This window comes from Drosophila sulfurigaster, chromosome 3 (genome assembly GCF_023558435.1).
Source record: "Drosophila sulfurigaster albostrigata strain 15112-1811.04 chromosome 3, ASM2355843v2, whole genome shotgun sequence".
NCBI classification, from domain to species: domain Eukaryota; kingdom Metazoa; phylum Arthropoda; class Insecta; order Diptera; family Drosophilidae; genus Drosophila; species Drosophila sulfurigaster.
Window position 1 is genome coordinate 23388804 of NC_084883.1, and position 23512 is coordinate 23412315.

Consider the following 23512-nt stretch of genomic DNA (forward strand, 5'->3'; position numbering starts at 1 on the left):
TGTTTATCGATGCGTTTAGTTTGGTTTGTTGAATATTTTTTTTTGATTTTTTTCCATTTTCATTTTCATTTTGTTTTTTCTTCACTTTTTTGGGCTCAATATGTAATCGACAAGGTTAACGTTCCATCGCGGCTTGAAGCATGAAATATTTTGCAATAGATTTGTGTATTTATTTGTGAGCAGTGTTAATTAAAATGTTCAGCCTCGTTTGCATGTCGGAACATGGGCCGTTAGCTTAGTTACTAGAAGCAAATAAAACTAAAAAAAAAACCATACACACACACATACACACTTACTAAGAAACTGTGTGTGTTCGCTAATTATTGTTGACTTCGAGTGCCACAACAAATTAGAGTTTGGTCCAACAACAGCTTTGACTTAGTTTGTTTTTTCTTCTATTTTTGCAACAAAATATAAAAAAAAATGTAAAATTAGCCAACGTCCTTCTCACTAACTAGTTAACTATAAGCAACTAAAAATATGAGTAAAGTCTGAATATATGAGTATAAATATAAGCATAAGTAATAGGCAGTCTCTACTGCTGTTGCTGCTGCTGCATGGCAAATCAATCAAACTAATCGCACATTTACATTGTTGCGATTATTCGCACATGCTTAGCCAGAAATATTTAATATGTTATTGGCAGCCAGTTAGATAGATAGCTAAGCCGAGACATTGGCCCTGGCATAGCTACGACTGCGACTTGGCCAACAATATTGAATACAAATTATCGACGCGACGTTACGATCGATCGAAACTATTTAATAGCGGTAATAATGGGCAAATTGACCGTCGCGTAACTGCATCCATCGGGCTGCCTTTTGATACTCTGGCTACTTAAACACGGACTTCAAGTGCGAGAATGAGTATAATAATAAAAAACAAAATTCGCATTGCTCGATCGACCTTCTCGCCATGCTCATTGTACAAAGTAGTTGATATGAATCGACACCTCGACACATTGGTAGCACAAATACACTCACACACACACACACACACACGAACACATGAGTGTTCTTAAACATGATTCCGAATACCTTCTCTATAATCAAATTCGGTGTTTAACATGCGACGACTCGTCGCAACTCAATGCCTTGCGAAAGGGAAGCGTTGCACTCAATAATAAACATGTCCGTATAGAAGTTGTTTCACTCTAGTTGTGTTCGATGTTGCCAGAAGTAGTTATAGTTGTCTAACTAATAACATATCAAGATCAAGAGCGAGCGCGAGCGCGAGTGTTGTGGAAGTCAAACTATGACTAAGCAACATGAGCAGCGGAATGAGATTGAAATATAGTTGAAGGAACAATCTTATTTAAAGGGTTAAATACTTTACAGTAGTCGAAGTAGTATTCGAAGCAGTAATAAAACTAAATCTTATTTAAAAGGTGTTATACTTTATAGTTGTCGAAGTTTTATTTGTTACAGTAATATAATTGAAATAGAATTTTTTTTTTTTTTTTTGTAAAATTGTCTTACTAATTTTTCGTTGATTGCATACAACTTTTCTTGAAATGAGAAATGTAAAATTGGGTTTTTATTTTGTACAAGTAAAAAAAGCTACAGTCGAGTGTGATTGACTAGGAGATAACTGTTATCTATTTCCAATAAATGCAAAATTATGCACAAGTGATATAATATCGTTAACATAACCCAATTATATACCGAAATGTTTTGAAAATGTATTAAAAGCTATATTTCGTATATCAAAATACTACTAAATTCAAAATATACCATAAAATACAAAATAAGAAACTTGTAACGTATTCATATAAAAAGTATATTTAAGTAACATATATATAATATTGTTCAAGAAGTGCGCAAGCGGTATTCTCGTTAAAATATACTAAATTAATAATTTGAATATATACCAAAATATACTAAAAGTTATATTTCGCGTATCAAAAGACCACAACATTCAACATATGCCATAAAATACAAAATAAAAAACTTGTGACGTATTTATATTTCTTAAACAAAAAAAATAAATAAAAAGACTTGTCAATATAAATATTATAGTATTCAATAAGGTTGTTCTAGAAGAATTTCTTTTGACAGAATATTATATGCTGTGAAGGCTAAGTAATTCGTAATGATAATTCGTTTAAAGCGAAGAAAAATATGCAACAGTGATTAAAATACTTGCACTAGGAAAAGTTGCAGCATTAGTTATTAATTATTTGAGCTGCAGTTATGCTCATAAAAGAATGCTACCATAAGTAGTATTAGCAATTACAGTAGTCACAATAAAATGAGTGAGAAAAGTAGTCACATATGTTACAGCATAATTGCTTATTACTGTAGTGGAAATAATAATAATAATACTAGCAATAAGAATTAGTTGAAAGTGTACAAATAACAAAAGCAAGAGCACTGACATTAAGAGTCGCAGCTGAAGAAGAGTCACATCATTAGCAGTATTCACAGTAGCAGTAATAGTTGTGGCACTTGTGCTTTAAATTGCCTTGACCTTGCCTTGGCATTAAAAGTGGAAGGATTTCCGAATGCGAAGGCGAATGTTGAATGTCGAATCGTGATTCGCGAGAGCCTGTGGAATGCATTCCAAAATAAAGCAAAATCGAAATCGAAATCGTAATCAGAAAATCTGCGTAATTGGCTTTTGCCCTGACAGCAGGCCACACTTAAATTGGGCTTATCTGTGGAATGCCATGAATAGCAGTGAATAGCAGTGAATAGTGAATAGTGAATAGAATGAATGTGACCAAAATGGGTAAAGAGCTTTAAATGAAATGCTGGCAAATATATTTTTGTCAGCCAGTCAATATTCATTTGAAATAAATTGCACGATTTGATGGCGCACATGTAAATGTTTCAGCTGCCGTGTCGGTTTTCACTTGCGGCAAACACTCTGACTGTGCAAATGTCTGTGCATGTCGCTGCATGTGTGTGCATGTGTGTGCATGCATAGCTAGCTGGCTATTATGTATTGGTTTGCATCAATAATTTCAAACCAAAACTGGCTGTGACCTCCAGCAGAGAAGCCGAGATGCAGCCGCATATGTGGCTTCTTTAATTTCAATTAATAAACGTAATTGTTGCAGCTGGCTGCAGTTGCATTGTTGTTTTCGATGTTGTTGTTGTTATTGTTGCTGTTGCTGTTGACCGGCATCAAGTGTTTGGCAAGTCAAGTGGCTTCTGCTGCGGCTGCAGCTGAAAAGAGGTGAAGGCTGACGACAGGCGCCAAAAACCGCATTGCTTGTGGCAACTTGCCACTTGCAACTTGAACTTCGCTCGCGACTTCAACTGCAACTGCAACTGCAGCATTGCCATAATTTACATAGTCGAACAGCTGCAGCCAAAGCGCTGGCAAGTGGCATGTGGCATGCGGCATGTGGCAGTTGCATTCATTTGATGTGCCCGATTGACAGACAACACAATGCGGCACACTCGCCGTATGCGCAATTTGTAACACAATTTTGTTTGACCAATTATATTTATAGCCAGGCCCCAAAAAAAAAAGATCAAGATCTCTATCATATCTAATGCCCTGCTAATTGCCATGGAAAAAACAGCGTGCAGCGTTGCATGAACTCCAAAGGAAAACAAATTGAATGGAGATTGAATTAAGTTGAGTCAAGTTGAGCTGAAGAGTCTTTTTTTTGGGAGAGTTGTTGAAGTTAAGACACGATCATAATTAAATTGCAGTTACGATCATAGCAAAGGGCACTTTATGGTTGTCTGTCTGTGTTTATTTTGTTGCCGTTGTTGTTGTTGCTGTTGTTGCTGTTGTTTGTGCCCTATTCAATGCCAACGGCGAAGGTCATCGCAACTGGTTGCTCGCTTGCTGCACCATTATGCAGCACATTTGACGCTAATTGTCCAAGCGAGCGACAGATGTCGAAGGTAACAAACGAAACTGACGAAGCCAACGAAACGAATGTGCAACACTCACCTCTGATATTGATACTTCAGCATGGCGCGAGGCAACAAAAAGTTGTCATTACTTTGCCCAGCTGCCGCAGTTTCATTCGCTGTTGTCACAGCCCCCAACTGTTCCTCTCCAGTTGCTGGCGATGCGGCACTTGCTCCATCCGTTGCTGATTTATGACCAAAGAATGCGCCCAAACGTTGCAGGTAAGCAAACTTTGTGATTGCAGCCGCATTGCTGTTGCTGTTGCTGTGACTATTGCTGTTGCTGTGGCTGTTGCTGTGGCTGTTGTGGCTGCCATTGGCACCCGAATAGCGTCCGCTGCTGCTGCGACTATGCGGCACCATCTCATCGTCATCCTCGTCGTAGGGCAGCACCTCGATTGCATCAAAGTCGTAGGAGTTGAAGTAAGCCTGCTCGCGGGTGCGCTTCACCTGGGCTGCCTCCGTTACATGATCGGCGGATATGTCCGTTGCTGTCTTCTTGCTCGACGCCATCGCTGGCGAGCTTTTGCAAATGGGCATGGTTCAACGCCCTCGCAAACACATTCAGCTCACGATTTGCCCGCCTCAGTCTTGGTGATTAACTGCAATCAAAATAACACAGAGGTATTTGTGAGATAAGGAAGCAGAAAAAAATATATACATACATACATATTTATATATTTTATTTAATTTTTTAATTTAAGTCTCTTTCATTTGCATATGTTACAAAGTTTTTGGTAAAGTGTTGGCAATAAATGAATTTATTCATGAGTGCAACAGTTGCGCTCTTCGATGAACATTCTGATTAAGTTCAGACAATAACAAACAAATCATTAGGCGCATTCAGGTAATGCTGATCACAAAACATATAACATAACATAACATTTTAATGAGTCATCAGTAATAAGTTGCTGCTGAATGGAAATTATACTTTAAGTATAAAAACAGTTAATAAAAACCAAATTGTATGAAGATTTGGTTAAATTTTTTAGTACAACATTGAGTTGTGGCGATTTAGGTATAAAAATTAATAATTTATATTATAAAGTGTAATGTATTAATGCAAAAATATCAAGTACAGACTTGAATCAATTTTCTTGATTAAATTAACCAAAAACAAAAAGTAATCAAAGGGAAAAAATTAATTAGTAATCATCATCATGTATCACTATTTCAGTAATACTTTTTTGTGATAGTCCAACCAAATTTTGACGTTTCGAGTTGTCGAAAATTTCTAGAAGATTGCAAAATAATACTGATTAGACTGACGTATCTGATGAATTCACCCGCCCATTGACGAACTGCATCTGAACTTTGCTAAGTGTGCCAACGCTTTGCAATATCACATTGTCTATATGGAAGCGTGAAAAGTGTTTGTGCATGCTGTTGCATTAATTAGTTGCTTTGCAACGCAATCCAGCAACAGCGAAAAGGTTCAGATTGCATAATGCAGGCAGCAACCACGTTGTTGACGACGTCGTTGTCGTTGTCGTCCTCCTGCCAACGCCATAATTTATGGCCAAAAATTGTTGCGCGCTCTTGGCAAAAATTGTTCGACTGATAACTGACCCACGATGAGCATGCACATTTTTGGAAGCTCTCTTCTTCCACACAACAGTCATTTGGGCACATAATTCGAAAATTGAAAATTCACTAGACAAGTGCCTGGCGATTTATGTAAAAGCCTATCTTCTCTCTTCCCGCTCTCTGCACTGTCACAGCCAGCGGCTATAAACGTATTTAAGCGATAGACAGTTAAGTGTGGTAAAGGTGGCTAAGAGCGGGGGCTACGTAATGCAGACAGCACGCTGACAGCTTCATCATTTGTCAGCGGGCTGGGAAACTCGATGGCGATGGCGAAAAAAAGGGGCAGCAAAGAAAATGCTGCCATTGATGATGAGACGTGCTTGCATCGCACTCTTTGTAGGTGGAAACCAGTTTTGTGTTTTTTGCTGTTGCTGACTTGTTGTTGTATTACCAAAAATATACAAAAGCAAAGGCCTCACAGTTTGAGCTAAGCTGCATTCTTGTACCTTTATAATTAGTGGCCAGTCATCGAAACGTGCCTCATTTGGTTGCTTTCTGTGTCAGCTGAGCTAAGAGAATACTTGATAATATTAATAATAATAAGTGTAAATTAATCATCGAACGATGCACATTTATGCCATGGTCAACACATGATGGAAACTCGTAAAGTTTTTCCAGTTCTCTTTCGAGTTGTGACAACTCAAAGTTACAGCGTGTTGTCTCTTCCAATGTGTTGACAGCTTTTGGCAAAAAAAACACAACAGCAACAACCGACAGCAGCAGCAACAAAAACAATAGACGCAAGCAAAACAGGTGAGATGTGCTTAATGAGAAGAGTTTGCTAGACAGTAAGATATCCTGCAGGCAAAAAACGGATTCAATAAAGATAAAAAGCTAGTTGAATCGAATCAATAAACAAACTATTAAATGTAATCAAATTGTGATAATATATAAATAAATTTTGCAGGGTAGGCAAATAAGTTATTAAAACCATGTGGAAGAGTATGCTAGACAGCCAGATATCCTGCAGGCAAGAAGCAGTTGCGATAAAGATAAATAGCTAGTTTAAGTGATTCAATAAACAAATTATGAAATGTAATCAAATTGTGATTAATTTTGCAGGGTATACAACAAAGTTAACAAAAAAAGTGGCAGAGTATGCTAGACATCGAGATAGATTCGAAAAAGAAAAAAAAGCTGGTTAGCCAAACTGTAAAATTTAATCAAATTGTGATTAATTGAAATTAATAAAGGTGTCAAAGTGACAACAATGCTATTAAAAGAATGTGCTGAAGTGGAAGAGTATGCTTGATTCACTAAAGAAACAAATCAATTTTAGATTTAAGTTAGTTAAAGCAAGCAACAGTATCAATAAAATATAATCAAATTATGATTAATAATATACCCATTTCACATTTTGCAGGGTATGCAATAAACTTGTCAAAACAATTGCCGACATTTTTGCTTGCTTTGAACAACTTGAAGCGCTTTGCTGATTTCCGTTGCCACCGCAAAAAAAAAACAAGACAGAAAAAAAATAAAACACAGCGTGAAAAGCTGCCACAAAACTGGAGCAGTGAGTCAATGGTTCAATGTGAGCTGTTTGCACTCGTTGTTGGACATGGACTTGGACATGAACTGTCCCATCAATCTTCATTTGCCCGCTTGGCCCTTAATGATGGCACAGTGGTGGCACTGCCGTTGGCACTGTTGTGCTTTTACAGTCGTGTCACAGCATAGGCACAGTTCCTTAACCCCGAAGAAAGTGCGCAAGAAAAAATATGCAAATGTTACATTAAAAAAAATATATATAAAATATAAAAATATGTACATACTTATTTATAAATATCTTTAGACATATTTAGGTTGTTATGGCAGCAAAAAAAATGTGTGCTGTCATGAAAATCGATTTTTGTTTTATTTCCATCATGATGTTGGTGATGATCTTTATTATGATGGGCAAACACTCAAATTACTCTGGCATCCACTTGAAACAAACACACAGAACTATGGCATATCGAGACGTGAGGTTTTTATTTATATCGCCGAGTCTCCGTCTCCATCTCCATCTCCGTTTCCATCTGCGTCTCCGCCTGCGGCTGCTTTTGATATTTGGTTTGATGATTCAATTGCTGGACAAACAGAGACATCAAGTCAACTACAACTACAACAACTACTATACTCGGTACAGTGGCGAACAGACGTCACACTGTGCTCTGCCCCCATAATAAGAAAAGAAGCGTGCAAATTGATCAATTCGATATTCGAAAAGCGATTGCGGCTGCGGTTGCCAAGTGCCTGCCTCTTTGTCTTCGTCGCCGTCTTCTTTCACTACCTTGACTTTTATTTGACATGCATTGGATATATATTGAAAAAGGCATTAAGCGAACGAACGGCAGCAGGCAGTTGGCAATTGACAGACAGCAGGCGGCGGCCTAAAACAAAAGACTTGGGCGACAAACTTTATTGTCGATCAACAGCAAAATTCACAACAGCAGACGCAATCTGCATAAAGTACCGCAGCAATACCAACAGCAACAGCAACAGCAACAACGAAAACGATAATAACAATAACAATAAATGTATATGTTTGTATAATTTGTGCTGTAAATCTGTATAACACACTCTGCAGATTGCGAAAATGGTGTCGCGAGCAAATTCAATGCTTAAATTTTACCGCAGCAACAACTACAAAAGCAACGCCTCCCTTTGGCACGCACAGTGGGACAAGGTGCTGCTTAAATGTGTTGTCTTAAAGTTGAAAAAGTTTATGAATCCAGTCACCTTGCTTCAAAATAGCAATGCTCCATTTGAATTTAGGTGAGTCACAAATTTGTTGAACCTCGGTATCTTAAAGGTCAACTAGATATAGCATTATGAAAATCCCCTAAAATAAAGTATATGCCTACACTGCTTTGCCACTTCTCTTTGAGAATATTGTTAGTTGGGGTTATTGAATAAAGCGAAGTCAATATTCTGTACTTTTTATTAATACACAACTCTATTTCGATTCTCATTCTCATTCCATTGAGAATATCGGAATTGTGTTTTAAATGTAAACACAAACACAAATAAAAACTACCTAATTACTATAGCTTTAAATAGGTTTCGTGCCACTGTTGCATGTCACTTAATGGACAGGGCACAACAAGCGGCATCGGCTCACTAAAAGACAATGAGCTCTTTGGCTAAGTGGCAAGCTAACATGCAGTTGCTGTAGTTACTTTAGTTGTTACCGAAGATGCAACAGCGTCTGCAACCGCAGACAACACAACAATACAAATCCAAAACCAACGGTCAACGGAAAAGGTCAAAGATATCCATAAGCAAAAAGCTAAAAAAAAAGCCGGCAGATTATGCAAGACTCTTTTTTTATTTTTGGTTGGGCTTTTTGGGGTTTTGGGTTGCAAATGACTCACGCTAAGGTTTATGAGCAGATTATATATTAAAAACACTTATTTTTAATTTAACCCAAAAGTGCAGCTGTTAAATGTCCAAACGCCTCTTTTTCATGTTCGTTGCTGTTGTTGTTGTTGTTAGGTTTGGACTGACGATGTGAGAATTGGTGGCAAGTTTATGGCTCGTTGCACCCACACGCCAGCCCCTCGGCTACTTGGCTACTTGGCGGCGTTGTCATTGAGGTGGTGTTCACTCCGGTTGGGCTCGAGCCCAGTGGCCGCAATTAGTGCGCAGCAAAACCTTTAATTAGTTGGCCCAAGCCAAGTCGCAAAGAGACTCATTTTGCAATGCAATTATTGCGACAAAGTAAGCAGCAGCGACTGCGAGCTTTGAATTTTGCAATTAATGCGACTGAACTCAGCTAATGCCTTATTTGTATCCATATATATAAAACTGTGAATGGGTTACTGAGTGTATGAATAAAGTGAGTGTGTGAGTGTGAATGAGATGAATAAAAAACACAGCTCTGTGGCTTAATGTGATTTACAGCTCATGCTCTGCTCTCTACTCGTATTTTCTTTTGTACCCAACTAATTGCAGCTTTGGCTTTGAGAAGCGTATGAAAAGCGTTTTTCCATTTTCCAGATGATGCTGCTACAAGATTTTCCCTTTTGCAACCTGTAGGTGGGTTGCCATAATAAACTCTTAATCTACTTGTGGCTGAAGCTGAAGCACAGCTCGAACTAACTGAATTGTGGCACGTACAAGTGCAACAACTGGTGTAAGATTTTTTCGTTTTTTTGTTTTTGTTGTTATTGTTGTTGTTGTCGTGCAGCATGCCACAAATTCTGGCAGTCAGCAGCACAGACAATTACGAGCAGGAGACGACGATTTGTGGCCAGACAACAAACACTCGAAAAGCATAAGAAACTGCTGAGAGGGAGGGGGCAAAAGTGGCACTTGGTGGCAGGCTTGTGGCATGTGGCAAGTACTCGTCTAAGCTTGCAACAAGATACAACAAACAGCAGCAGCAGCAGCAGCAGCGACATGAGTGCAAAATGAGAGAGGAAGCAGAATGCGCAACATTCATATCCTCATGCACTTCAGTGTGGCACTTGGACATCACATACTCGTAAGCTACAGCAACAGCTATAAAAAACCGCACTAAATGCAGTTGCATGTCCTTTCTGTTTGACCATTTGAATACCCTAGCAATAAGAGAACAGGGTATGTTATACTAGCAAGTATATAATGCTTTATATCCGGTCTGCAAATTAGAAAAGTGTTTAAGAAACACTCTAAAAAAATCCATGTTTAAGTGTATATCTCTCTTCATCTGCATATCTCTCTATCTCTATCTAAATCTGCATCTTTGTACATGTGTGTGTGTGCGTGGCATAAGCTGCAATCGCTTCACCATTTCACCAACAAAAAATAGTAAAATTTTATGAATATGAAACTCGTTTCGCTTTTACTTTTGCCCAAGTTTTCGTCATAAATTTCGGGTTTGTTTTTTATGCTGTGCACAAAATAAATGAAATTTTCATTCTAATGCAAAAATTTCGTTAGAAATTGTTTCAATTTTTCATATTTGTCGCATTTTTGAGAGGGAGAAAGAATTGCAAGCAAAGATTATGATATTATTTTTAAAGCCTTGTGGCTTACAATGTTGGATTAAGTATCACACAAACCGAGTGCAATTAAAAGTAATCACAGCTGCAGAGTATACACTTAAAAAACTATTCATAGAAATATATATGCTGTATGTGTTAAATGTGCTTGGCCATTCTATTTTTAAAGGCGAATGCTTCTTCTGGCTTTCAGAGTGTGTGTTTTTTTTTGTCGTTATTGATGGACAGCAGCAATGGCCACAAGGTTAATTGGCATTTCGGAATTGGTAGCATCCATTCTCTGGGCATTACAAAAAATGACAGACGAACATACTATAATAATACTATGTGAGCATAAAAGAATTATATTTTAAATAAGAGAATCTGAGGGTTTTGTTTGCTGCCACATCAAGGCAAGGGCAAGGTTTTTCGCTCTGTGATTGTGGCTTTGGCTTTGACTCTGGCTTTGCATAATTTTCCGGCTTCATCAGCCAAACAGTTCTATTCGTATTTTTTGTTGAACTGAAGTGAAGTGAAGTGAAGCCTCCACTTGGAGGAGGAGTGCAAATGGCAGACGGAGAGAATGAGAATGAGCTTCTATGATAATTTTCCATGTTGGCCCGCAGACATTTACATAATCTTCGACTACGAACGGCAGCTGTTGCGATTTATTGGCTACCAGTTTGGCTATTGCCCGCTGGCATATTGGCCCGATGGCCTGCTAGCTAACTGACTGACTGACTGACTGACTACTCTGTTGGCCAGGGCTCAAACTATTGGCTCTTGGCCATATTTATAACCTGCACTTAATAAAGCTCGTTTAATTTTATAACTTATTTACACGCTGTCGTTGTGGGCAGCCACGACTACTTTTTCTCTGTGTGTGTGTGTGTTTTATGTTCACTTCACACAGAGGGGAAAAAAAACTATTGGCTAATTTATGCATATTTACTAATTTAATGGCAGGCAGCCAAACAAATCATAATTTAATGATCATGCGATGTAATATGCCAGATTTAAGGGCCAATTCACATAGCCATAATGGCTTAGATTTTAGACTAATCAAAGAGATATCAATCAGTTAGCAGCTAAAGGAATTGAAATTGCCATGTTAATGGTAAGCACGCATCTCTTCAGCTATTTATAATCACAACAAATGGAAAACTATTTGTGAAAACAAATTGAGAAATTTGAACTTGAAGCGTTTGGCAATTGAGGCGCCCTTTTTCGTTTTCTTGTTTTTGGTTTTTGTTTTTGTATATATCACTTGACATTGTGGATTAAAAGCGAAGCAATGAAACTAATAATAACATAAAAACGAAAATAATAAAGCCAAGAATCATCGTGTAAACATAACACACAAGAAGTAGAAGAAGAGGCACATTTAATGAAGTGATACGTTTTGGTATGTGTGTTTTTTGTGTAAATACTCCAAATTATTCACAACGCATTCGGTCATATTCATATCGTTCACAGCCAAGGTCAATATCAGTAGCCAAAGTCAACGACGTCACTGACGCTCCAAAAATGTGAGGCTCACGCATCAGAAAGAAACATTCACAATAAAATGAAATGAAATCAAACACATTCAGTCACATTCAAAGCGTAATCGCATGAGTGTATTCACATACATCATCAGCGCACATCACATTTGACATTTGGATTTTGATTTTCGGTTCATTTCATGACTCAAAAGCGCAGCTGGAGCCAAAGACCCCCACAAAAAAAAAAAGAAGACAGAAGAAGAAGAAGAAAAGAGAGACCCCCCAGTCAAAGTAGCCGCAAGATTAAAGACCTCAGATTGAAGTCGCAACAAGTGTTGCGAGTTGTGAGTTCCGAGTTGCCAGTTGCCAGTTGCCAGTTGCGATTCAGTAGCAACAGGTGTAATTTATTGCCTTGTGCTTGTTATTGTTTTCATTTTGTTGGTTGGGCCTTTCTTTGTGTCGGGCCTGCTGAACTTGAATTCAAAATTGTGTAATGCCATTAAACAATAAGCAACAATAAGCAGACAACAACCAACTCGAAAGCCGGCCGGACATCCGCGTTTTTGGGTCACACAAAGCCCATATACATATGTATAATGTATACTTATACATAGACGATAAAGACAATATGCATAACTGCATCTGTATTGTGTATTTCTATTCAGTATGGAGTATTGTGCCACTCCAAATTGGAGTCAATGCAGCTAATCAATATCGGATAAAGTCAATCAAATTCGGCTGCCAATTAGTGAAACTTTTGTTTTGTTTACGCTATGCATTGTGTGTTGAGTGGCGCCTGCAGTGCAGTTAGACAGACAAAGAGAGACGGAGCGAGAGAGAGAGAGAAAGAGAGAGAGATACAGAAGTGTGTTACCGTTACTTTGCCATTAGGAAAGGGTATGAAAAGCCTTGAACAGGTCAAAGTGTAATTACTTGTAGCTATAAAATTATTCTATTTTTTTTTCTTATAAATATTTAAATTGCTCAATTACTTAAGAGTTAATTGAAGAATTACAACTATTATGCAAGCAAAGGGAATTACCACATCATATTACGTATACGCCACGAAGTACATGCATGCATGCAAATCTGTCGAAGAAGCGTTAGTTGAGATTAAATATTTATGTATTCTCTTTTGACTGCAAGTATTAATTTAATCAACACCTGCAGAAGCAACGCTATGAAGCAAAAGAAAAAGAAAAATGAAGCGCAATTACCCATCCCATTATTTGTGGTACGGGTATCAGGTTAGTCGAGCCCCCTTTCAACTCGCTTTTGCAACTGTGCAATATCCGAAATGAATGCGAGTAAGAGTGCAGCATTTGCATGCAACGCTTTGATGCCATTGTTAGCTGCATCAAGTGGAGTCTCATTAAGTGTTGTCGGTTGATACTACACACACATTCACACACACACACACACACACACACACACACAATCACCTGCTGGCGTGTAAGCTGCGTTGCTTTTGTCTTTGCTTGTCAACATGCTAATGTCTTGAAACTTGGAAACTGGTTTAATGCCGTTGTTATCTATTTAGCGCTATTATCGAAGCTTTTCATGCCAATTTGTGCGTTGGACTCGCTTTTTTTATGATGAAAATTAGCTGCACACACAGACTTGCAGTTTATTGGGTTTCTGGTTCAAGTCTATGTCCCATTGTCCCATTGTCAATTGATTAAACGGCGACAAACAATTAAAATCTATTTAAATCAATTGAAAGTAAACAATTTTATTGATGTCATCGGGGTCCTCTGAACTTGACTTATGCTAATTTGTCAACTTATTGTATTGTATTTTGTATTGTTGTATATTGGAAATCGATGCGAACTTCGATCTATGATCTCCGCTCTTCGACACGCTTTTAAAAGCCTAATGACTATCGTTTAACGCTATAAACTCGTTTCCAGAATTGAAATTGAATTTAGCAATTTTTTAGTTAATCACTTGACACGATTCCTAATTTATTACCGCATGTGTGTTTTTTTTTTACTGTGCTGTTCTTGTTCGGGATGAGTACGAAGAATTTTTTAGTATAGGTATAACTCGCCTCCTGCATAAATGTCTTAATTTAAATCACGTTTAGAAGTGCCCCACGATCTCTCTGTGCAAAATGAAATAAAAACTAAAAGGCAGAACATGCTATAAAAGCAACCATTTATCAACCAGTTACTCGAAAATCGAAGCCAAGAAATAGCCGAAATATGTATCATCAAACGTCATTAGAGGCAAAGTGGATAACTTGTTTGATCGAGGTTTATGCTTCCAATTCATTAGCTAAACACAAGCAATTTATATGCGAAAATTCTTTACAATCAATAGCAATAAATTAAGAAGTTTTTCAGTGGCGTACTTTTGTGACAGCCCTCGTCTGAAATTAACTTTATGATCACATTTTGCATTGCATTTGAATTCCGCTTAAGTTCGGCTCTAACATGTGATTGTCTCCATCTCCATCTATATATAAAATACAGATATATATATCTAATACTTTGTGTATTTTTGGTTTGTCTTGGAACGTGTTTGGATTCTTTGTGCTTATCAGCGACTTTACTTCTCATATATTATATATTGTTGTTGCCGGGGTCTTTTGCCGAGTTTGTTTCGTTTTATTTAAGCATTTACTTATTTGTATTTTTGTATGTGTTTGTTGTTGTGGTTTTTATTTTGTGGTATTTTGTGGTTGATTTGATTTTTTGGCAATTCCGGTTCGACGACCCTTTCACTTATTAGAGCGGAGCCTAAAGCTCCAAGCACCAAAAATCTTTATTAATTGTATTTAGCTCTGTCGAGTCTCCGCGGGCTTTTTGCTCCGTACTCCAAACATCAAATCTGTGATCCTATCACGTGCTGACAAATTGTAGCATTTGTATATTCGCACAGTATTCACAGTCCCTGTGCCAATCAACGCGCCATTCAAAAGCCACAAGCCCGTGAAATAATAAATAAAATTATTTAAATGCAAAATACAACATGCAACACACACTCCAAATGCAAACAACAATTCAAACAGCGAGCCGATAAAAGCCAACAACATTCAATAACCAATATCGTCACAATACACTGAACAATGCCGCCAGACAACAGACTAGAGCTCGTCTCTGTTTCTCTTTCTGTTTCTGTCTCTATCTCTCTATTTCTTTCCTAGGTTTTGACCATCTCCCAATATTTATTCATACTACTCATGTTTAATGCCGCATGCGAGGGTCGTTGATTAGTTCAATTTATTGAATATTTATACTCTGGCAGTGGGAAATGTGTAACATCTAAAGCAAACTGCTTCCGATTACCTTTTCGTTATAGGTAACAACATTGTATCTATATATTCATAGATAAAAATGTTTAAAATCATTGGTACAAAATTCTTTAGAAATTGCTAAAGAAGCGGGACTATAATTTATAAATAGTTTTTAATTTATTGAAATATGTATCACTTGTAGCAAACTGCTTTCAATTACCCTTTCTTTATAGGTAACAACATTGAATAAAAATCATAAAAATTATTGGTACACATTTCTTAGTTAAATGCCAAAATTGCAAATTGCAATTAATTTATAAAAAGTTTATTAAATATTTATACTCTGACAGTGGAAAATGTTTAACACTTGAAGCAAACTGCTTCCGATTCTTCACAGGTAAAAACAATATATCTATAAAAGTGTCAAAAATGATTAGTAGAAAATTCTTAGGTAAATGCCAAAGAAGCACGACTATAATTTATAAAGAGCTTATAATTTACATACTAAAAATAAATGACTGTGTTTGGAACGATCTGTTAAGCAATCGAGACTTCGACAACCTGCATTGAGTTGTTCTCGTGTATTGAGAATATTAAGGAAAAAAAGATAATGTCTTAACTTTCTGCAATTCATAAATATTTCGCAACAAAGCTGCATAATTTTTTCAAGATTTCAAACTTATTGAAAGAGCGAATTAATCGCATTAAAAATGTACAAAAAAAGCGAAAAACGAAAAAAAAACACAAATACAAATAAATAAAAACAAAACAAAAAATGATTGCGCCATATGGCGCATCTCTAGCAATTGACTATAAATAGTAAGAGAGCTTAAAAGTTACAGCGAAATCGCAATCGAATACTTGTTGTGGGTGTTGCTATTGTCGCTTTCGATGTCAATGTGAAATTAATGAGGCAACCAGCAACCGGCTGGAATACTCGTATACTCACTCACTGGCTGGCACTCGAATGCTGGAAAAATAGTCAGAGTAATTAATGAATGAATGCAATGCCAATGCAAAGCCAGCCATCGAGAATAGTGTCAACTTTAAATATTTCGTAGTATTTAATATATTTGCATGTAAACTTTGCCAAATTACGCAATTAATTAAATACTTAAAGCGAATGCCAAATATGCTATAAAAATGCACATTTAATTATGCGGTTTACAAACAGAGTTCATAGACAAACATAATATGTTTATACCCGCGACTCATAAGGGAGAAGGGTATTATAACATTGTGCACGTGGGAAATAATTGTAACAGGTAGAAGAAGGTAGCTCCTACCCTATAAAGAATATAAATATTCTTGATCAGCGTCAACAGCAGAGGCGAGCAATCGAGTTCTAGCTGCTTTGATATACAATCTGGTATATTTTGAATGTAGTACTTCATCAATATACCAAATATGGCAATCGGTATATTTTAATATTATTGTAGTATACTATTTGAAATATTTTAATAACAATTGCGCACTGTCTTGGCTTTATTCAGTATTTTTGTGATATTTTATATTCTAAGAATAATATCGATGATCTGCTTTTATTCAGTATTTTTGTGGTATATTTAAAAATGAATGCCACACTGTTTTGATTTTATTCAGTATTTTTGTATACGTTCTTCGGTATATTTTAACACCTCACTGTTTTGGCTTTATTCAGTATTTTTGTGGTATATTATTCGGTATATTTTAAAATTAGTACCACTCAGCTTTGCTTTTATTCAAAATGTGTATCGGGTAACACACAGTCGAGCACACTCGACTATAACTTTCTTACTTGTTTATATTCGTAGCTGCGAATCGAAACATATGCAAATTGTCAAAATTGAAAAATTGAAAAATGGCCAAGTGAAAACCACTGCAACCACAATTAGCAATTGTGGTAAATGGTAAATCGTAAATCTGCAATGTGTATTTTCGCGTTAAAATGTGGCCAATTATGTAACGAGGGTGGTTTCATAATTTCCCCTATTGTATTGGGCTTCGTTTGTGATTAATTCGCATTTAATCTCATGGCAGATATCTCGCATTGTCTCTGTCTCTGAATGAAAAGAGTGTGCATAAGTGCGAGGGTTGCTTCACCTGTTGATTGATCATCGTCGCCCACGACAAATTGCCCATTGAATATTATTTAATGGAGGTTTGCTTGACAAGTTTATCGACTTCCGAACTGCGATTAATAATATAGTATTCCTGGTATCCCATATTTTAAAATGCATAAAATTAATCAAACAATACACTGTGTATTTATGTATGCGAGGGCTGCTCTACATGTTTTCGTGATTGATGTGTCTGCGCAACTTCAGCCTGTTTTATCGGTCAATGTCTACAACAGATGACAGCACATAGATCAGATGTTATCTCTTCGCAGAGATCAGGCATATGCATGTGCGAGGGTTGCACAATCAGTTCATGCATTAAATATGTTTATCTATTTGATGAAATCAAACAATTATGAGAGGGTTGCTTTAGTTGTTTCATTTTGTGGTTGAGTGCATCAGCTGCTTGTTTTGTTTTGTGTTATTTTTTATAGGTCAACGCCCACAGCAGATGTTGACAGCACGTCTGATCACTGTGCGATGAAATCGTACATTGTTTATCGATGGCTAAACACATGTAAAACAAATGTTTAAATAAATGTGTGTAAGTGCGAGGAAGAAGCAGAAGCAGAGGCTGAGGCAGAGGCTGAGAGATACAAAATGATAAATTATCTAATTTAAGCTTGTGATATTTTCGCTGTTGAGTATTCACATTCGCGTACGTCTTCAAGCTGCGGCACGCCCACCCACTCACGACGCCCCCGCCGCCCATTCGCATTTAATTTGACGCAACTAAAGTCTAATGTTATGTGATTCTGATGTGATGCTCCCCAAGTGGAGAGAATAACGGGTAAGTGCACAAGTTATATGGCTGTCATTCTGTGTGTTTTTATCTTTATAGCCCCAAATTTATAATGCTCGGGTTCGTGTTTGTGTTCGTGTTCGAGTTCTGACAATAAAAACGAGGAAGATGCCACCAAACTGCATACGTATATGGTCAATACCTGATAGATAGCTTTCAATATTTATGGACTCTTTGACAGCAAAATTTACATAAAGTATAATAATATGAAGGGGAAGGAACTCATCTCATTCTCATTCTCTGTTCTCTGTTTTTGGGCAATTTTTGTGTAGAATTTAGAATTTATGTTTTGTTTGCCAGATTATGGCAAATTATGTGCATAATGCAATTAGTTAATAACTTTATAAATACCATCAATAATGTGTGTGCGGATGGATATTATGTCATCGATAGCAACAATGACTAACTATGCCTCCGAAATGTTTAATGAACTCTCTCAGTCAATTTGACAATTTCAACATTAATGCCATCCATTAATCATATTCATATATTATTTTTGATACTTCAACTTTTGGCCATTCGCTGTTGCTGACAAACTTTGTGCTGCAAATTGAAAAGCACATTAAAGCTCAGCTCAGCTCAGGGCTGCGTAATTCTGCAGTGCTTTATGGTAATTGCAAATTGTTGCTGACCGGCTTATCGCATCTGTTTAATTCCCCGCCTAATTTGCCTATTTGTGCACTAATTAGTTTATGTTAATTGCATTTATTTTTTTTGTGTTTTGTTTGTATGAGAAAAAACGTACCTTTTTTTCAATGAAATGAAATGCGTTGATATGTAATTCAGTTCAGGTGTTGTCGATGTTGCATAAAGTTTACACACAAACACACACGCACATTCACGCACAATTTTAATTCCAATTGCTAATTGTTAATTAACTAAAAGAAAATAATTTATATGGATTTTTGTTTTTAGATCAGAAAAACTGTAAAAACTTGTTAAAAAGTCAAATGAGCAAACAAGAAATTGATTAAAAAATTGTTAAATACTTTTTTCTCAGTTTGTTTGTCAGTCGTTTATCGGGTTTTCGGCTTTTATTCGGTATTTGTTTTTTTTTTTTGGTTTTTTATTTTGATGAATGTATTTGGAAACAAAACAAAGGCCCAAATATTGCATAGTCCGAAGCCGCAGCAACAGAAACTTAAAGCAGCAAAAAAAAAAAGAAAATACAAAAAAAATGAAGATGCGCAAAGCGCACGCCAAAATCAACTTATGCAATTTCTTTTCTGTTTGTTTTCAATTTCTGCTGCTGCTCTTTTGCTTCTTCTGTTTTTTTTTTGTTTCATGTTTTTTTTTTCTGCTGCTGCTCTATGTGTCCGTTGTTGCTTTTCTTTCGCCCGCAAAGTGTAAGACACGCCAACAATTTTATGCACATTTTATTTTCCACATTTTTCCACACACTCACACATTTTTCACAGTTTTGCACAGAGCCGAAACGCGAAATTGTGTCAGTGGGAATATTTATTAAATATTTAATGTGTGTGTGTTTTCATTTTGTTTATTCTCTCTTTCTCTTTGCGCAAATACTCGTACTTGTAGTTGACAACACTATTTAGTCAATACAATATCGTATGGAGGGAATTGCCATGCACCTTTTAGACGCCGACTGTGTTGGGACTTGAAGTCTGCCGCAGCACTTGCTTTTGCTGCACAGATGCTGTCGTCGTTGCCGTTATTGAGGCGTCTGCGTTAATTTTTGTTCGCCCCGCTTGAAATGCGCCTGCTTGTGCGACTTCTTCAACCGATCGACCGACGCGAACGACTGGCAGAAAGAAACTGAACAAAAGCAAAAGACAAGCGCAAGAAAAGAGCCATTGGAGCAGCGCTCACGCTATGCGCGGCGCCGTTAACTCGATACGAAGCTGTTGGCGCTGCCGCCGCCACCAACGCTGACGCCTTGCACTGGCCAGTGCTGCCCATCACAGCTAGATCACACGCAATTTTGACTTTTGGCAGCAGCCTGAAAGTATGCAATGGGTTTTGTTGGCATGCTGCAGTCACTTGTAAAACGATTTAATCGCATTTCAAGATCTATCTTTATTTTATTTTCGTTACACAAATCACACACTTCCGGTGCACTTTGATATTAGATTTATTTTTATGTCTGTCTGTCTGTCTGTCAATCGTAAAAAGTGCAACGAAAGCGCAGTGCGACTGCTGGCAATTTTTAAAGGCAGCCTGAAAGCATGCTTTAAATAAATAGCGAGTCGTCACACAGAACAGTCGCGGCCATAAAAAATGGCTGCTGTAAAATGTGGCCCCAAAACAGTCGTAGCGAACAGACGAGGCGGAGCGACGACCATCAAACTGTTTGTGGCAGCATTGACGTCATTTAATTATGATTACTGCAAACGGGAACAGGAAAGGAGCGGCGAATGCAATATCAACGCGAGTATCCTGCCGGCTACTTGCATAAAATGCACGTAATAGCGCGTAAAACAGTAGACAGAGAGAGAGAGAAAGAGAGAGCGAAAAAAAATGGTAAATGGTAAATGGAAAATGAAAATAAATAAATAAATGGGCAACATTATGAGCGTTTGGCTAAGTGATTTTCCGGGCTTAACTCCGGCTATGGCTCGTAAAATGATTAAAAGCCCATGCAGCTGTTAGCCAAGAGCATCTTCCTCGTTCCTCGTTCTTCGCTCTTCGCTTGGCAAGCAGAAAATTTAAATTTTTGCACGTGTCGACAATTCAATTAGCCAAGTCGGTAGCTGGCTGGCTGTCAAGTGTCAGTCGGTGTCATGTTTGCGTGACCTTCGCCCTCTAATAGACCTAAGCTCTAGTCCTTATCATCATGATCGTCATCATCATTATTATGAGCGGAGGAGACATGTAAAGCTTGTGTGTGGCTCGCTCTGTATGGCTTCCTGTGCCTGTTCCTGAGGTTGAGCCTGCAACAGAAAACGTTAAATATAAAATCCTATTTATTTGCCAATTTTACAATCGAGTGCACAGCCAACGTCGACGACGACAAATGGGAGTGACGTCAGCGCACCAAGGCGCCAAGGCAGAAGCCAAAAACTATTCACACCGACACACAGCCCCTGCCCTTTAAAATATATCTCCAACAGTGTCTGTGTATGTGTTTGTGTATTTGTGTGCAGCGCCCATAGAAGCAAACGCATAATTTCATTACCAAAGCCCCAACGTTTGTTTTCAATGATGTCATATGGTCGCACTTAGCCGGAAGTCACAAGTCCTTGTGGGCCAAGTTAACGCAGGCGCGCTCTTCTTCTTTCACAACTGCACTTGCTCTCTCTTCGACTGTGACGTCATGGCTCTCTTAAGCTCCTAGACTTTTAAAGTGAGACTTGTGTGTGTCGAGTGTCGTCCATGCGAGCTTCCGGTGTGTCCAACAGCAGCTGTTGTGATACCCTTTGAAATTACGCAGCTGAAGAGGTTAATTTGCCTCGCCAGTCAACAGCTGTGCTTAAGCTAGCGAAATTACACTCTACAGGGTATTTAGTAGTTCGTCAGCTGACTTGTTTGCTTGCTCATTTGTTATGATGGGCCTTTACTGCTTCATTTGGCACGATTCTTGCGCTGCTTCTCCGTCTCCGTGTCCGTCTCCGTTTCCTCTCTGGCTGCCCGCTGGGCACATGGGTAAATAAATATTTATCTTAAAGTGCGCGCTGAATGTTTCGCAGCATCCTCGAGTGGGTCGTCCTCAGTAAGCTCTTCATTTGCGTTGGCTTTTGGCTTTTGGACTCTTGACTCTTGTTGATTTTGCTTTTATTGTCGCCTTGGATGCTGTTGTAACTGTCTGCCAGGACATTAACCTCGTGTGTGCGGAGGAAGTGCGCTCTTCTGATTGAAGTATTGAATTACAACCCCGTCACGCCATAACAATGCCACAGCACAAACACAAAAATAACAAACACATTTTCGACAAATTTTCTGTAATTTATTGTGTATTATATTCTCGCTATTTGTATTTGTTCTTGTATTTGTATACGCTGCGGCCTAAGGGGCAACTAAAACAGAACAGAACAGGAAAAAAAAGGGTAGACAAATGTCATATTATGCAAACATTGTATCAAAAAGTTACTTTGCCAATGCTCCACTGTCATTTGGCCATTAGTCTGAGGGCATAACGAAAGCCAAATAAACAAATCAAAGGGGCTTACAGGACGTGTAACTCGATTGACATTGACGCAAATGTAAAATAAATCAAACACAAAGTTTGTTTTGTTTTGCCTCAGCTGTTTTTTTCCTCTTTTTTTGTATTTCTGGTTTTGTGACGAAATCTGAATCGAATCAAAATGCGTCTGACGGCTCTGTCGCATTTCCCATTTAGCCAGAGCCAGAGCCAGAGCCAGCAACATAACAAATTTATCGCCGGAAGTGATTTTCACTGAAATCCAATCAATAAAAAATTATGCTGCTGCTAAAAATAAAGGAACACACTCACACACACACACACACACTAAAAAGCAGGCGACACACACAGAGAACGGAAACACTCGAAACAACAACAGCAGCAAAAGCGAGTTGCGTTGGCTTGCTGAATTTTTGGCACAGCATGGCGACTGCCTAAAAGTAGGCAACGATAAAATTCACCCCGCTCAGCCTCCGCTGAGTGTGTGTGCGTGTGTGTGATTATAAGTATGTGTGCGCTTGTGAGGTTGATGGAACTGAAGCAGCCGCAGCTGAAGTGAAGTAACAATCTGTTCTAAAGCGCTGCAAAAAAAAAACACAAAAAATTGCCACAAATTTATGACGCGAATTTGTTTTCTCTCTAGAGATTTGAGATTTGAGAATAAGGAAACGGAAACTCATCGTCGTCCGCTGTGTGCTGTCATTGTTCTGCTCCCAACTGGCTTTATTCACTCCTCCTCCTCCTCTTCTTCTTCTTTGTGTACTTTTTCTGCACAATTTGCGTGTTTATATTACTTAAGAGACTCGGATTTTATGTAATTCGGCATTAATTATTGCCACTGTTTAATAATAAAGTACTCACAGTCACTCTCTTCCTCTCTCTCTCTCTCTCCCTCTGTCTCTCTCTGTCTCTGTCTTTCTCTTTCTCTATGGCATTAAATTCTGCTTAAACTTTTGCCACATTTAATCTTCATCAAGTTGAAAGTGTAAATTTTGTTTATTAGCCGCAAATTGAGTTGCAAGCAAATATAAATAATTCGATTAGTGTGCATTTGACTTATGGTTGACTTTTGTTTTTGTCACATTCAATTACTCTTTAGAATTGTATGCAAAGCCAATTTTAAATTAATTATTCAGGCAATGACAAAGATGTGTTTGCCTTAAGTCATAACTTGAGTTATGTTATGTTCAGATTATAGAAGAGAAAGTACAATTTAAGTGATGAAATGATGATGATTAGCTACTTAATCACAATCTGCAATTTAGTTATTTATTTGTTATAATTATAGTTGCGGAATTAAATTCAATGATGCATTAATATGTTTACATATGTACATAGGTCGAAATCACTGCTATTTCAAAGTTCAGTATTTATTTAGTAGC

At 37.7% G+C, this 23512-nt stretch overlaps 1 protein-coding gene across 2 annotated transcripts in view; it reads right to left on the minus strand.

The window, feature by feature from the left end:
- The window catches only part of LOC133845515 (uncharacterized), a 35127-nt gene extending 15321 nt beyond the window's left edge, over positions 1 to 19806 (minus strand). Inside the window, exons 1-3 of one of the 2 annotated variants that reach the window (XM_062279987.1) lie at positions 19624 to 19806; positions 18777 to 18909; positions 3913 to 4474 (exon numbers count right to left, since the gene is read on the minus strand). In XM_062279987.1, the coding sequence (XP_062135971.1) occupies positions 3913 to 4412 (500 nt within the window). In that variant the 5' untranslated portion in view covers positions 4413 to 4474; positions 18777 to 18909; positions 19624 to 19806. The remainder of the gene's footprint in view (positions 1 to 3912; positions 4475 to 18776; positions 18910 to 19623) is intronic. The other variant, XM_062279988.1, reaches the window with a different exon arrangement.
- Between the last annotated feature and the right edge of the window lie 3706 nt (positions 19807 to 23512).